Source organism: Mustela lutreola, chromosome 2 (assembly GCF_030435805.1).
Source record: "Mustela lutreola isolate mMusLut2 chromosome 2, mMusLut2.pri, whole genome shotgun sequence".
NCBI lineage: Eukaryota > Metazoa > Chordata > Mammalia > Carnivora > Mustelidae > Mustela > Mustela lutreola.
Genome location: NC_081291.1, coordinates 222,886,153 through 222,902,256, shown reverse-complemented (window position 1 = coordinate 222,902,256; position 16,104 = coordinate 222,886,153). Strand labels below are relative to the sequence as shown.

General features: G+C 60.2%; 1 protein-coding gene across 1 annotated transcript; it reads left to right on the top strand.

The window, feature by feature from the left end:
* The first annotated feature begins 7,074 nt into the window (after nucleotides 1-7,074).
* CSTB (cystatin B) lies at nucleotides 7,075-9,046 on the top strand. The gene is made up of 3 exons (XM_059164868.1): nucleotides 7,075-7,242; nucleotides 8,385-8,486; nucleotides 8,666-9,046. Exons 1-3 carry the CDS (start codon nucleotides 7,177-7,179, stop codon nucleotides 8,792-8,794), a joined length of 297 nt encoding a protein of 98 aa, XP_059020851.1. The 5' UTR covers nucleotides 7,075-7,176; the 3' UTR covers nucleotides 8,795-9,046.
* Nucleotides 9,047-16,104: the final 7,058 nt, after the last annotated feature.

The following is a 16,104-nucleotide window of genomic DNA, read 5'->3' as shown; positions in this document are numbered from 1 at the left end:
AAGAAAAGAGCGATTTCAATAAGCATGTGGTGAATTTGCGACACGAGATTTTACCGAAATAACAAAATGCACCAACATGTGTGAACAGCTGTTGGATGCCGGCAGCTAATGGGAGATTTGCATCACACCCGGCGGATCTAAAAAATAATGCGCGGGGGGGCCTGGTGGCTCCGTCGGTTGGGCATCCCAACTTTCGACTTTGGCTCAGGTCGAGACCTCAGGGATGTGGGATCGAGCCCCGCACTCAGCGGGGGGTCTGCTCGAGCTTCCCTGTCCCTCTGCTCCTCCCCACACTGGCTTGCACTGGCATGGGTGCTCTCTCTGGCTCTCAAACTCTCAAAATATATCTTTTTAAAAATGAATGAATGTGCTCTATTCTGAATGCAAAGTTATCTCTCTTTCGAAACTCGTCAAAATCTGCTGTGCATTGCAGGCAAGGACCAGCCATGGATGCTAAAATTGCAGGCAAAAGTGTGATAGGAAATACGGTATTTGCATAGTCTCAAAGGTACTTACTGGTTCCAGTAGGACAGTAGTCACTCTCAAGTGGAAAACCTGGCAGACACCACCACTCTATTCAAGACGGAAGTCACCGTCCCCCGTGAGAAGACACACGGATACCAGGTACCCTCGATGTGGTGCACTGAGAGGACACAGCATCACTGTGGTGAGAAAAAAACACACAGCATCTCCGAGGGCCTCAGAGACACGGGCAGCCGGTTTAGATTCCCAAGTCAGCATGACTGTACGGAAACTGAACAAGAAACCTGACTCATGGCCCAACACCCCACGCATCCTAGGTGCACCTGCTTTGTGAACGAGTGAGCCGAAAGGAAACCATCTTGCCCTAGAGATTCCACAAGATGCAAAAAAAGAGCACATAACCCTGCAAAAACTGTTCATTCTCCAGAGTGTAACTTGGCTCAAAGGAAACTCTCTTTCTGACTTTGATTCTCAGAGTTTGTTCATTTTGCATCAATAGTGGTCTTCCTGCCCCCAAACCACAACAACAACCCGATCAAGAGGAAACATCCCCCAAGCCCCAAAGAGAACCAGTCCTCAAAAAAAGGTGATCTATACTCTTTAAAAGGATTGAGGTCCTGAAAAACAAAGGCTGAGAGACGGACTGCCCAGCCGTGTGGAGGGAGGCGGGACCAGAAAGATCACTTTACTGGGACGATGGTGAGTGAGTCAGTCCTGTGGGTCAGCGCGTGTGTTGTAAAGCAAGATTCACTTCTTGCTTCTGTAAACTGCTCTCTGCTCCGTATAGTGCCAACATTTGGGGAAAGTTTGCACAAACTGTGCTATCTTTGGAACCTAAACTTATCTCAGTATAAAAAGTGCTAGAAAAGAAAAAAAAAAAAAAGCCAGCCAGGAGTGTGGGGAATGGGTGTCTTCATCTCGTACACACATCACCCCGTCATGTCTGCCCCACAAAGGCGAAGCCGGGTGTGTCTGACGCCCTCACCCAGGACTGCGTCCGGCGCTGACCGTGTGGAGGACAGCTGTGAACAGCTCACTAGGTACAAATCAGGAACAGAAGTATGCTTATTTACTCCACAAATAATAAGGGCCATCGTATTTCCATACAGTAGCTCATAGAGCCACTTCTCACCCTTGTCCTGCTGTGAAGGCAGAAAAATCCCTGTGTCTGGATCCCGTGTGTTTCTCCCTCCGCAGACTCTAGGGGAGGACCCTTCCTGCCTCCACAGGCTCCCAGCGCGCCTTGGGTACAGGGGGCCTCCCAGCCGCCTCTGCCTGCCCCCCGGCCGCTGAGTCTTCACCTGCTGCCCTCCCTGCGTCGCCCTCTGGGTCTCCCGGTTTTCCGACAAGGCCACCAGCCATTGGATTTAGGCACCCCCCTGCTCCTGTAGTAACCTCTCTTAACTAACGACAGCTGCCAAGACCCTATTTCCAAATTAATGGCTCCTTCGCAGGTTCCAGATGGTCGTGACTTTCAGGAAACACTATGGGTCCCACTACAGAAGGGGGGAGGAAGGTTACTCCGAGCCTCAGACTCTGCATCCGCCTTTAGCAACCCCTAAAACAGTGCTGCAAGGGAGGTATGATTTGCCATCTTGTAGGTGAGCAAAGGGGCTCACAGGTTACACTTCCGCCCCGCGCCTGTCGGGGCAGGGCCAAGGATACGCCCAGGCTGACCCACGGTGCTCAGGGCTGTGCGAGAGCCCTCCATCCTCACCAGGACCGCTTCTCGGGTGTCCCCCCGGGCCGCGAGGCTGCTGCCCGCAGACCTTCTCTCCAGACCAAACTCACTCGCTCACAGCACGCACTAGGCTCCTTCCTCGTGTTTACGATCTCAATTTCTCATTATAGAAAATTAGGGAAATAAGAAAATTTAGAGGAAGGAACCAGACGTAGCCTCATGGTCCGAAAGAACAAGCTGGCACGGATCTGCTCATTCTCGGCATCAGATTTTCTGTTAACGACACACTAATGTATTAATATAACTTATTAATTGCATTCATTACACTATATTGACCGTTTTGAAACTGCTTTTCAAGAACATACCTAGCATTTTCCCACGATATTATTAACTTCTCAAGAATATGCAGTATTCCAAAATAAGACAACTCTTGTTTTTAAAAACAAAAAGTTGTTTAATAAAACTTTGGAACAATACAGAAAATCACCAGGAGGAGAGTTATGAAATGCCTCTGTCCCACCGTCCGAGGTGGCTACTGGGAACAGCTCAGTGAACACCGCCAGTTCCGGGCCCCTGGGCCCCACTGCGCTCCCGAGAACCCGACTCTCCAGGGAGAGGCTGCACAACGGCAGTTCCAACAGGCCGCGGGGCGAGCGGACCGCAGGGAAATTGGGAAACGCCCCTCTCGAAGCCCTTCTCCCAAGGCACAGCCTGTTGTCACAGGTGGGGCTGGGATGTGCTTCTGAATTCCAGGATGGAGATTTTTATAAATTTTTTCTGCATCCAAGAATTTTCCTTAATTCCTGGCACTGATTGCTTCAACTGTGGGGGGTTTTGGTGATTCATGGAAGTGTACAAGAATCAAGTATTTACTCAGCGCCTCCTGTGTGACAGGTGCAGGGGCCAGGACCGGAGCCCCTGCTGCCCGTCGGCCTGCGGGGGCCGCCGCCAGGACACAGGTTGTCAGCAGACATGGAGAGAACCACTGGGGTGCCCAGGGCAGGGGCATCAGGCGTACCCCGAGAGTCAGCCGCCCCCCACCACCTGAGGATTAGCCTTGCCCCTGACTCTGCTGAGGCTGCTCCACTTAGAAAACCCTTGGCCTGCATTAGTTGACAACAAGGGCCTTTTAAGATTCCACGTCTGTTCCCTCCTTTGACTCATCCCAATTTCTGCAGGGCCCTGCACCCGTCCCAAGGGGCTCAGAGCTTTCTTGGCTGGCGCTGGCTCCCTTCGAGGGCCCGGCTCAGAGGTAAAGCCACGGTCCACTCGGTCTGCAGCAACCCCAGGTGGCCAGGCCTGGGATGGAGGCAGGATGCTGGCGGGCCCGCGTGGGACACCTGGTTTGGGGGTTTCCTTCACTGTTACTTCCCTCGCTAGTGACGACGGGCCGGTGACCGGGACCGCTTCGCTGTGTGAATCTTCCATCTTTCCTTTCCGTTCTGGTCTCCTTTCCTTTTTTTTTTTTTTTTTTAAGATTTTATTTGTTTATTTGACAAACAGACATCACAAGTAGGCAGAGAGGCAGGCAGAGAGAGAGGGGAAAGCCAGGCTCCCTGCTGAGCAGAGAACCTGATTCGGGGCTCGATCCCAGGACCCTGAGACCATGACCTGAGCAGAAGGCAGAGGCTTAACCCACGGAGCCACCCAGGCACTCCTCTTTTCTTTCTTTCTTTCTTTTTTTAAGGGTTTCTCGGGCTGGAATTTAATTAGCAACACATTCCGATGACGATTTTTTTTTTAATTTTATTTATTTATCAGAGAGAGAGAGGGGAAGAGAGCGAGCACAGGCAGACAGAGAGGCAGCCTGGCAGAGGCAGAGGGAGAAGCAGTCTCCCTGCTGAGCAAGGAGCCCGATGTGGGACTCGATCCCAGGACGCTGGGATCATGACCTGAGCCAAAGGCAGCTGCTTAACCAACTGAGCCACCCAGGCGTCCCAACGATGACGATTTTTTGCATGCAGGAACACAAGCACAGACAGACTAGCCCTGGGAGCAGGTGTGGGTCACCAAAGAGGGAGGAAAGGAGCTGAGCACCTCGCTGCGGAAGAAGGAACGCTGCCACATGGAGAAAAAAGCCCCTTGCCTTTCCCACGCCAAGCAAACCAGACACGGTAGGGCTGGGGCGTCACAGATGTCAGGCGCAAGTGTTGTCCAAGGTCTTGGCTCTAAGAGACGTGATATTCGGTCTTTTTCTCTGGCTCCAGCAAGATGAGAACCCGCAGCGTGAAGGAAGGAGAGATAATGCCAGCCTTTTGCAGTGCCCTTGGATAGAAAAAGTGAGGCTAATTGTGGGAGAGATTTAAGTTAGTGTACTAATTAGAGATAGCATAATAATAGCACTATAGCTCGCCCTGGGGCTGGGATGCTGTCCCAAACATGTGGCACTGATTAACTCATTTACTCCCTAAAAAAAAGACGTCAAAAGCCCTGGAGATTGCCTCCCCGCGGAGAAGGCCAGAGAGAGATGTCCCGCAGCCAGTCCCATGCCGCACAGCCCATAGGAGGGAGGTGTGCCTCTGTGCCCAGGATTTGGCCTCCGAGTCTGTTCTGGGGCTGCTTGCGAACATCTGTGTGGTCCCAGAGCTGCTGCAGGAGGAAACCGCGGCTACAGAGAGCAGGACCAGAAATGGACGCCACGGAGGGTCCGTGGCCACACCATGTACATGGGACCAGAGAACTCTGACCCACAGCCTCTACACGACCATCTGGAAGCCACACCGCGGCCCGAGGGCTGGACCAGTCAGGAGTTGGCCGTGACTGCCCACTTCTCTTCCCCTCCTAACTCGGGACAGCCGTCCCTGAAATCAACCCCACAGGATGCCTGGCTTGTGAGCCCGCCCACAGTCTCCATGGAGCACAGGGCACCTTCCTTCTCTTCCATGACAAAGCTGCCCCCATCCGGGCCTGCTGTGGGTCTCTGCCCGACCCGGGGCTGCCGGGGGCCAGCTTTGTTCACTTTCCTTCGGATTCTCTTTGCTTATTCCCCCGGGCGTAGCCTCCTGTCCATAAAATCACAGCGCCTGAGGACCGGGGTCCAGCAGGGAGAGCGCGCGTCAGACCCAAGGAGGCATGTGTTATAACATAAAATTTCACTGCGTGAGTTTAAAGGTCTAAATGGCTTTATGAAATGACCCGCTGGTAGACTGGCATCCCCTCCAGCAAGAAGAGAAGAGCTCGGGCAGCTGTACAGAAGGTAGGGATGTTGTTACAGGCGGAAACAGAGCAGGACAATCAGCGAAAGAAAAGATGGTTCCAGGCGAGGTTACCTTTCCTGGGGGGAGGAGCAGGGCTCTGAGCCTGCAGATTCCCTCCTCTTCTTTGGGGGCAGGGAGAGGGCCCCAGGGACAGGGTACCTCCCTGCGGGCCTCCACATCCTCACCGGTTGGGGCTACACTTGGTAGGGGGGAGCTTGGGACTGGGGAGAGGGTGTGGTTAGGTTAGCGACCACGTCCTGGCAGGGTGACTTGGCCTAAGTGGCTCCATTCGGGGCCCGCTGGTTTTCTTTTTTACACATTGCAAGACGGAGCAAAACCCTCTGGGGAGGACAGAGGGAGGAGGGGAAGGCCAGGGCAGCAAGGCCCACCGAGCTGCAGGCAGAACGGCCTTCCCTTCCCCCCTCGGGTTGTTTCCCGAGTAGGGAGGCTCTCCGTTTTTATGGAGTCAAACCTGACTCACACATTCCTGCAGCCGGAATGGGTTGTGGGATCTGCCCTTCCCCACCCCTCAGGGCTCAACCACACCCGACCTCCTCCGGTCCTGAACTCACAAACTGGGCGCTGCCCTCGCAGATGCCAGAAAATCTTGTCTCCCCACGCACCTGCTCGCTGGGCCCACCAGCAGATAAGGGTGGGCCCACTCCTGCCAAGTCAGCACCCACTGAGGAGGGGAGGCCAGCATCCAATGAGGGGTGGGCCACGGGTGGCAGGGGTCTGGACCTTTCTAAAAGACCAATCCTGTCTGGACAGCTCCTAGCATGGGCCCTACCCCTGCCCTGAATAAAGTGTGGGACCCTTCCCTTCCCTGGGTGGTGCAGTCTGTCTAATCTTAACCCAAATCCTGTCCTAACCAAGCCCTTTCCAAATGCCCTTGCTCTGACCACTCCTCCCCGAGCCTGGCTGGAAGTATTGGGAGCCTTCTCCTGCCCAGCCCCGGACAGATTCGTGTCTGCTCTGTTCGCACACGCCAGCCCTCCCCCGTGCCACTGCGTCACATGCTGGTGACTAACCTCCAGAGTTAGTCAGAGTTGGGAGGGTGGGGGGGAGGGGGACCAGGCCTTGAGGACGGGAGGCTCAGGGTGGCTGAATGCATAGGGGAGTGAGGCCGGGCAGGGCCTGATCCTGGACTCTGGGGTGCTCCGACAGCCTCCTGCCCCTGTCCCCTGCTCCTCCAGGTCCTGGCTGGGCCCAGGCTCCTCTCGCCGGCCCCGGGGGCTCTCATCTCGGGTATGGCTCACCACTTGACTGCGGCCCGCTCCCCACCCCACCCCACCCCAGCGCTGCGTCCAGCCCCGCGCAGGGTGACTCCAGACCGTCCCCTCCAGAACCTACCCCCACCCCCATGTGGGCCGGACCCCAACTGTCCCCTGCAGTGGGGACACTCCGCCCTGACCCGCAAAGAAGGACGACACCAAAGCTGCCAGTGCGGGGACACCCCTACAGCACGCGACCACTGGTCCCCACACGGTGCGAAGAGTGAGGGTCCCCGTGGTCCCCCGCTCGGTGAGCGCCCAAGGGAGACGACAGCGACGGTCCTTCGCGCCTGCGCACCGCCGCCAGCCCTCCGCTGTGGCTCCGACCCCGCCCACTGCCCCGCCCACGCCCCCATCACTCCGGCCATCGCCCCGCCTCCGGCTCCGCCCCAGTCCCCGCCCCGCCTCCGGCTCCGCCCCAGTCCCCGCCCCCGGGCCACGTGACGTCCGCCTTCTTTAGCTGAGCGGACACCTGGGCGCGGGTCGCTGTCCCGCCCGCCGCGCCTGCCCGCGTCCCGCTCGGCTTCCGTCCGCCGCCAGCATGATGTGCGGGGCGCCCACCGCCTCGCAGCCCGCCACGGCCGAGACCCAGGCCATCGCCGACCAGGTAGGCGGGAGCGCGCGGGGCTCCGGCCGGGGCTGCGGGGTCCGCGGTGCCGGCCCGGGGTCGCCTCCGAGAGCGGCAGGTGCGGGGGCGCGCGGGGGCGCGGAGGGGGCGCCCAGCGGGCGGAGATGGCCCGGGACTGCTGGCGGACGCCCCCTCCCCGGGCGCCCCGGCCGGGCTCAGGGGCCTCCGCGTCCGGCCGCCGAGGAGGGCGGTGACTCAGCCCCACGGGACCCGGGAAAATGGGGAATTTGCAGCGACTGCGGGGCGACCCCGCCCGGGCCGCGGCTCCGCGCTCTCCCCCGGCCGCCCGCGCCGGAGGGCCCTGCCCTGCCTCGCCGCTCCTGCTTTTCCCGGACGGAGGAAGTCCTCCCTCGCCCGCGGAGTGCTGGACGTGTGTCAGGCCGCGGGCCCTAATCTGGAGTGGGGCGCTGGGAAGTGACCGGCGGCAGTGGGGTTGCTGCGGGGGGAACTGCGGCGGCCAGCGCGGCTGCTGACGGGCCGCCACGAGGAGAGAGGCCGCGCCCCCCCTCCTGCACGTCCCTGCTGGCTCCTTAGGGGGGCACCCCGGGACTGACCGCGCTTCCCAAGACGTTGTGTACCTGCCCCGATGAGGAGCGCCGGCCAGTCCTGTCTTGCGGCCCCCCCCCCCAGTCCCCCGAGGGCTGCTACCTGGCCTGGGGGCTCTTGCTCCCTGTGGGCACGAGTGTCCGAGCTGCCCTTCTACAGGCAGGGGCGTGCCTGGCCAGCCACGTACCGTACCGGCATCACCTGTTACCACCCTTGCCAGCAGCCCAGGGCTCTCCTGCCTCCAGTCCACAAGCAGAAGGGGAGGTGGACCCTTCTGTGGGTGTCGCTACCCGCCCCCCAACCCCGCCGCCAGTTTTGTGAGCTGTCTGCAGAGTCCATTCCGTGCAGACCGGGCATGGCACTTGCAGGAAGAAGGGGGCTCCGGGAATTGTTTTCTGCCCCTTAGGGGGAGCTAAGAGTTGAATGTGTCCCCCCGCTGTAAGGAACATCGGGTTACAGAACGTCTGTGACGGGCGGCACAGCAATCAGTGTGTAGCGTCTCGTGAGAAGTAAGCGGGCTGAGCCCCTTGCAGGGAGGAAGCCACTAGGGCTCCCGGTTCTGTGCCCTCCCCAAGGTGAAGGCCCAGCTGGAAGAGCGGGAAAACAAGAAGTTCACTACCTTTAAGGCCGTGGAGTTCAGGAGCCAAGTGGTCGCTGGCAGGAACTACTTCATCAAGGTGAGTGTCACCCCCTGGGGCGGGTGGCCGGGAGGCTGGGACCCGGGAAGCTGATGACCTGAAGGGATCTGTCCCCCTACCCTGTCCAGGGCCTTAGGCAGGCTGGCCCAGCAGGGACACATGGGGCCACAGGTCCTGGCTGTCCCTCACTTACCTACCCCCCACTCCCGTCTCTCCAGGTTCAAGTTGATGATGAGGAGTTTGTGCACCTTCGAGTATTTCAGAGTCTCCCGCACGAAAACAAGCCCTTGGCCTTGTCCAGCTATCAGACCAACAAGGCCAAGCATGACGAGCTGGCGTATTTCTAGCTCCCACGCCGAGTGGGGCCCGTCCATGTGTTTCTGTCCGCTGTGAACACATCTGGGATCAAAAGCAAATGTCGTTTCTCCATGGGGCCACTTGGGGGGCGGGGGGGGGAGTATCACGCACCTCTCTTGTGTCCCTGCCTTTGTCTCTTCCTGCCTTTTGGTGGGAGAGACAGAACAGTCACTGATCTTAATTACTTTCAAAGACGGCTTATATTCTCTTTAAATACATATTTTTAAATCTTCATGAATTTATTCCCTTGTTGGGGTGTTTTCTTGGAGCTGAAACCATAATCCTATACAGGAGCATCGAGCGGTGAAGGGACGTGTTTCTGTGGTCGTTCGCTAGCCCCAAGCCTGCTGTGACACAGGGAGCCCCTCCTGGGTCACACGCCAGCTGGAGCTCGCTGGACACCCCTTCCTGCTGCAGAGCCGAGCCCAAGGGTGGTTACCCAAGATCACAGCAAGTGGGCAGAGGACTCAGGATTCTGGGAGACCGTGTTCGAACCACAGCTCCCACACTCATGCCTCAACTCCATGCAGTCCCCCATAAAATGAAAGGATTTGGGTAGATCTGGATCCAGAACATTAGCTCTAGGGCACCTGGACACGTTCACACGCTGCCTTCCGCTCTCGCAGAAACACAGATGTCTGTGCAAGAGGCGGTAACCTTCCAGGTAACGCAGGTGGGTGTGCAGGACTGTTGGTTGACCTCGCTGAGCCCCGGGCCAGCTGCAGAGTCTCTCGAGCTCCTGCTCTGAGCTCAGTGTGCCAAGCCCTGGGCCGCAGCATGTCTCAGGTCCTCCAGAGGGTCCCTGCCGTCAGGGACATCGGTCCTGTGCTCGGTAGGCTCTCTGTCCGTGTTTCGTAAATAAAGGCCACAGCATGACCATGTCTGGGAGAAGAAGGGAGGGTGTGGTGTCTTGTGTGGCTCAGGTCGTGGCAGAAAATCATCCTTGAGGGTTCAGCTTGGTCTCAGATTCCCAAACCTCTTTGTGGTGTTGGGGGGCCTCTGGGGTCTGGATCTTGGAGGGTCGCAGAGTGGGCAGACAGCTCCAACGCTTTTAAGAAGAAAGCCCTAAAGTGAGCCGTGTGTCCTAGTCTCTGTCTGTCCTGGATCTGGAAGAATGGGAAGCTTCCCTAACAGGCTCTTATTCTCGGCCATCAAGCCATTTTGCCCTGAAATAAAGATTGAGCGTATTTTGTAACTCAGCTTGGGGCGGTACTCGACGTGCTGGGCTGGAGCTCCTCCAGCTGGCCCCTGGCCCCTCACTGTGGGGACCAGCATGGGGCTCCTGTCCGTGTCTCGCTATGACAGGACTTTCCTCCAGTTGTGCCCCTCACCCACCAGGTAGCCCTTTGTGCCAGGCTGGTGATGCCCCCCAACCACAGCCCCTCACTGAGCAACCCTCCATCACCCCTGGGAGTGCTCCAGGACCAAGAAGCCCACGAAAGGGACCTGGCCCACGGCTGAGCGTCACAGACCCCGCGCTCAGCTTCCCCAGGTGGGAACGAGCCCCCTGGGCCAGCAGGTGGGTCGCCTTCCCAGCTGCCCAGGAGCTTCCTCTCCTCACCCAGAATTCTTGCTGAATGTCACTTTTGCCGAAGCCTGACCTTGCACCCCGCCGGGCTGCACAGGTCAGCACACTCAGCCAGGCCTAGTTCTGCCCCTCCAGGGGCCCCTGGATTCCTCACCAGCTCAGAGGTACCTAACTGCGCCCCGGACACAGTGCCGGCGGAAACCACCGTCAGCTGACTTAGATCAGATGCACGCTGGCCTAGAGATAGAGGAGCCAGTAACGGATGTCACTTGGGCAGTGGACACAGTCCTTGGTGCCGCTTGCCTGTCGCCACCAGGTGGGTGTCTAGGAGACTCTCCCTGAGCTGCTTGGAAGTGGAATTCACATGTTTTCTGTCCTTGCGAAAGCAGGCACGTGGCTTGAGCAGACAGGGCTAGACAAGGAGAATTCTAGAGGAGCGTGTGAATTCCTCTACAGTCGGGTCTGGACACGGGCTTTTAATCTAGGACTCCAATTCAAACTTGGAGAATAGATTTGTAACCTATTAAGGGGTAATACTGCTAATGCATAAAGAACTCTTAAAAGTGGGGAGAAAAGGGGGTACCTGGGTGACTCAGTGGGTTAAGCTTCTGCCTTTGGCTCGGGTCATGATCTCAGGGTCCTGGGATCGAGCCCGGCATCCGGCTCTCTGCTCAGCGGGGAGCCTGCTGCCCCCCCCCACCCCCGCCTGCCTCTCTGCCTACTTGTGATCTCTGTCAAATAAATTAAAAAAAAAAAAAAAAAAGTGAGGAGAAAGGGATGAAAAATCCTATTGTAAAATGATCAAAGACCGGAACACAATCACAACAATTAGAATGTCCATGTAGCAGTTTTTTTGTTTTTTTTTTAAGATTTATTTGAGAGCGAGCGAGCGAACCAGCCCACAAAAGGAGAGAGAAAGACAGCAGCAGGCTTCCCACTGAGCAGGGAGCCCCGTGTGGGGCTCGATCCCAGGATCCCGGGATCATGACCCGAGCTGAAGACAGAGGCTTCACACCTGAGCCCCCAGGCACCCTCCATGTGACCGTCTTCAGGAGAGAAGAGTGAAGTGGAACCGGGCTCAGGGTGCCTCTGTCCCGCTCCCCTGAGAAACGTCCAGAAGCTTGTGGACAGCCTCACCCACCACCCCCGCGACGTGGGTGCAGCCCCTGTGCGGGGACTGGTGACCTCTCGGGACTGCACAGGCACACGTCCTTGCAGCTCCCACTGCACGGTGACCACAAGCAGAGTTGCCAGTGGCTGACACCTGGGAGGTGGTTGACAAGTGACCAGAAGATGGAGGAGCAGGACCCTCACCTGGTTCAGGGCTTCCTGCCACTGTACCGTATCCCGCTCACCTCTGCAGGCCCTGGGCCTCCCTCCTGTCCATCCTGACCCACCCTGGCCTCCGCTGTGTCAGCTCTGGCAGCGTCCAAAGCCGTGGGACCCGCGCCTCCAGAGCCCAGGGTGTCCGTCCCCCTGGGAGATGGACTTTGACCGGTTGGAGCAGATGGGAGAAGGGAGACTTGGAAGCCCAGCGGGCAGCCCGGCCACCCCCCCCATCTTCTCTCCCTGCCTTGTCCCTTTTCCTGTCTGACCTGCCAGCCCGGGACGGCACCCCCTTCGGACTCCTGTAGCTCAAGGGTGGGGCCTAGGCTCTTCTCCAGGAACCCGGAACCCAGTCTGGAAAGCTCCAGGGTGGGGCCTGGACTCGAGGCAGGTCTTCCCACCCACCAGAGGTAGCCAGCACCAGGAATCCTCTCGGTGGCAGAGGTTTCCCAGCTGTGAGCAGTCTTCTGCTAGACCTTCCGTGCAGAGCCTCAGAGAGACGGGTGACTGGGTGAAGACCCAGGTAACCTCGCCCCTGTCTCTTTCATAGGACGTGGAGGGTTGACCTGGGTCCCGCCGCCGAGGATGGGCCCGAACCTGTGGATGTTAACTTACTTGGCAAGGGGACGTTCCAGGTGTGATTAAGCTAAGGGTCTTGAGTTGAAGCGGTGACCCCGGGCTCTCTGGGGGGCCCGATGTCACCTCAGAGTCCTTAGAAGAGGAGGCAGGGGTCTGAGTCAGACTAGAGGGGCCATACTGCGGGCTGTGATGTGGGGGGCACGCGCCAGGAGTGCAGGCCTGTCTGGAAGCTGGAAACGGCAGAGGGTAGATTCTCCCCAGAGCCTCCAGGAGGAAGCAGCTGGGCCCACCTAGCTCGACCTGTCCCCTCCCTGCCCCCAGCACGGTGCATGCGCCCGCGTCACTGTAAACCACGGCAGCCACACACAGTCATCCACCAGGAGGGCCTTGGGGGCCGGTGAAGGGGCTTGGGAGAGTCCGCAGTGGGTTTGAGGTGAAGCGTGAGGCTTTTTGGACACCAAGCGATTCCCATGTCCGGTCCGGCCCTCCTGTGCCTCTCTGGCAGGCAGGAGCCTGGTGCTCCCGGAGACCGCCTGCGGACTTACTCGTGAAGGTGTGGGTGAATCAGGGCGGGAGCACTGTACCTGCCTGGCCAGTGTGACCAGCGCCGGCCCCTTGCAGGGCTGAAGGACCCAGGAGAGGCGGTGACAGGGATCAGTGGCTCAAGCCGGTTCTCAGACTCTGGCCTGGAGGGACTGGGGAACGGGAACCTCACCCTCTCCGGCACCTCTGCCTTCCTGCAGAGCTCACAGGCCAGCCCCCAGGGCACAGCGCACATGGGAGAGGGGACCTGGGGACCTGGGCCTTGGCTAGCGGGTCAGGTCGGGCAGGCCCATTTCTTGGGCGGGGGGTCCTGTTCAGCCCGTGGCCTGTACGAGGCCAAGCAACTTCCGGTACTTAACCGGGAGCTCCCGAGGGGAACAGAGATCACTGGACGGCAGGACCATCACCAGAAAGATTTATTGGTGGGTGATCGTGAGTCCACAGCGCAGACGTGGACTTTACAATGCCGGTGGGGACTTTATGAACACCCACACACGCACAGAAGGCGGGCTGGACACCCGGGGCTGCCCCGCCACCACCTGGACCTCAGGGACCGTCCCTCCGTCTCCCGCACGGCCGCCGCCACCATCCCAGCTAATGCCCCGGAAGGCCCAGGCCAGCCGCGGTCAGGCTCGGAGTCCGCGCCGCCGCCCTCCTGCCCACCCAGTCCTGCAATCGGCCCAAACCCGGGCTAAACGTCTGACTTGGAAAGGTCGCGGCCGAGCGGCCGAGCGCGCGCACCGCTGTCCGCCGGCCTGTGCTGTCCGGGAGGGCCGCGCCCGTCCCAGGGCTGCCACCCGCCGCCCGGCAGCGCGACGCTCCCGGGACTCTGGGGCGCACGAGGCCGCGGTGCCGCGCGTTTCGCTTCCCTCTGTTCTTCGGGACCCGCCGAGGGCTGCGGCCGGGCCCAGCGCCGCTCCCTCCCCGGCCGCGGGACCGGACCTCGGCCGCACTGTCCGTCCCCGCGCGAGCTGCGGCCGCGGAGACAGGGCCTGCGGCGGCTCGAAAGCCGGGACCTCGCCCCCCAGCTCGGGACAGTGTGGTCAGTACAGGGTCCGGGTCCCCCGAGACCGCCGGCGCCCTCCGCTCCTCAGCTGGGCCGGGGGCCGCGGGGGCCGCAGAAGCGGGCCCTGCCCCGAGCCGGAGTGGGCCGCGGCGGCGGGTGTGCACCGGCCCTGGCCCGCCCCCACCCGGGGCTCTCAGGCCGCGGGGGCTCCGGGCCGGACGCGCACAGGGCTCGGGGCCCCGCAGCTTCGGGGCCGCCCCCCGCGCCCCGTGTGCGGCGAGCCCGGGACGCATGCGCACGAGCAGCCCGGCCCCCCCCGAGGGAGCCGAGTCCGGCGCCGGCCGCGGGAGACGCGCCCCCTAGAGGGCGGGTGAGACGCGCAAGCGCCGAGGCGGCCCCGGGCCCCGCCCACCCGCCCCCTGCCGGCGGAGGCTGCCGGTGCAGGGTCGGGTCCGCGGGCTCCGGACACGCGCGGGTTCGGGCCGCCTCTCGCCGCAGACGCTCCGACCGCCCAGCGAGCGCAGCGCGGACACCCGTGCGCGGACACACGGCCGCTGTGCTCCTGGGCGGCCGGCGTCCAGCCCAAGGGAAGGAGGCGTCCTGGGGGGGGGGGGGTCGCCCCTCCAGACCCTCCCGACCCAGGCGCGAGGCTTCCCGGCCGGGCGCAGCGGACCCGGCGTCCCAGAGCGGCCCCGGCTCCGCAGGGGAGGGGCAGCGCCGAGCTGCGGTGACGGGACGAGGCGGGACCGGCAGCCTGGCGGCCGCGACCCCCGGCGGGCAGAGTCTGGGGGCCGCGTGGATCCCACCCTGAGGCCGAGCCCGCACTCTGCCCCGGACCCCTCTGCCCACCCCAGGCAGGTGCTGGGGGGGCCTCCCGTCAAACCCCGACCCACCCACGGGGAGCCGTGCTCGGGGGACGCGGAGCACCCAGCGGGCAGGACAGAGGACGACAGGGACTGCAGCTGTTCTGGTGCGGGCACAGAGCGCTCGCACGCGGCTTCCGACGCAGGCAGCTGCGGCCCCAAGCCCGGGCGGGGGGCGGCCCCATCAAAGGCAGGAAGGGTGCGGGGAGGGCTGGCTCAAGGCCCAGCCCGCGGCCGGAATGCTGTCACCTCTGTCGCCGCACATTCCAGCTGGGAGTGGACATCAGGTCAAGCAAGGAGGCAACGGCAGAGTCGGGAGTGGCCTCGAGACACCGAGTGCCACTAGGGCCCACCCACCCAGCCGGGCCCCCGCCGCCAGCACACAGCATTCCTCTTCCCAGATGAGAGAGACGGGAGGGGGCAGTACACCTGCACCGGGGACCGGGCATCACAGCGCCGCCGGAAGCGCACTCTGGCCTCTGGCTGAACGTGGAAATCACTCTCTGCTTAGTCGTCCGGGCAGTTTTGGCAAACCACGCTCAGCCCATCGTAAAGCCGGGCAACATTTTACAAAACACGTTTCAACAAGTTTAAGAAAAAGACAACAAAGCATCATTTTTACCACCGCTGACATGTATTACAAAAATAATGCAGATTAACACGATCACCTCAGCAGGACTTGGCAATGACCTGAAAATGTTTTTTAAAAAAAGGGTATTTTGTAATTAATCTTTAAGGTCTACAGAAGCTTTGAAAAACTACTGAAATCTGTAATCTGGTCCTAAGCAGGCGATTTAAGACCAATACATCTCTCATCTTAAAATATATAATTATTACTTTGCGTGTTACTAAACTATGGAAAGTAGAAACAAAGATTAATTCTAATCTGGACCCAACCTGTATAAAAACACCACTGCTAACGACCACGTGCACTTCCGGATGGGAAATCGTAAGCACGACAACCGGGGGCTCTGGGTGCACGGAGGACGGGCCCCAGGATCGTCCGGGCTCGTCGGCAGCACGGGACACACACACACCTTGCTGGGAGCTGAAGGGTTGGACGGTCTCCCATGGGAGCTGATGGAACCAGACGCCGTTTCTACAGGAGCCCCGCGCTCTGCAGAGGCTCTCCGGACACCCGGTTCCTGCTGCTGGGTGCTGAGGGCATAAGACACCACCTCTCCCAGTGCTCGGGGGTTCAGAGTCAGAGGGACAGAGGAACACGCCCGGGACCCCGCCAGAAAGCTGATGAGGGGGCAGGCGGCTTTGTACATATAGTACCGGTGAAGTCAGTCAGGGGGACACAAAGGCTGAGCCTCTGAAATAAAAGATGAACAGGCAGATGGACAGTGTTTGCAGGAGGCTCCCCAAGGCCACCGAACAGACGCAGCGAGCCCCTCCAGCCCCCACCGTAGCAGTGTGGAGGCTTTTCTGCCATGGCACTGCAGGGACACA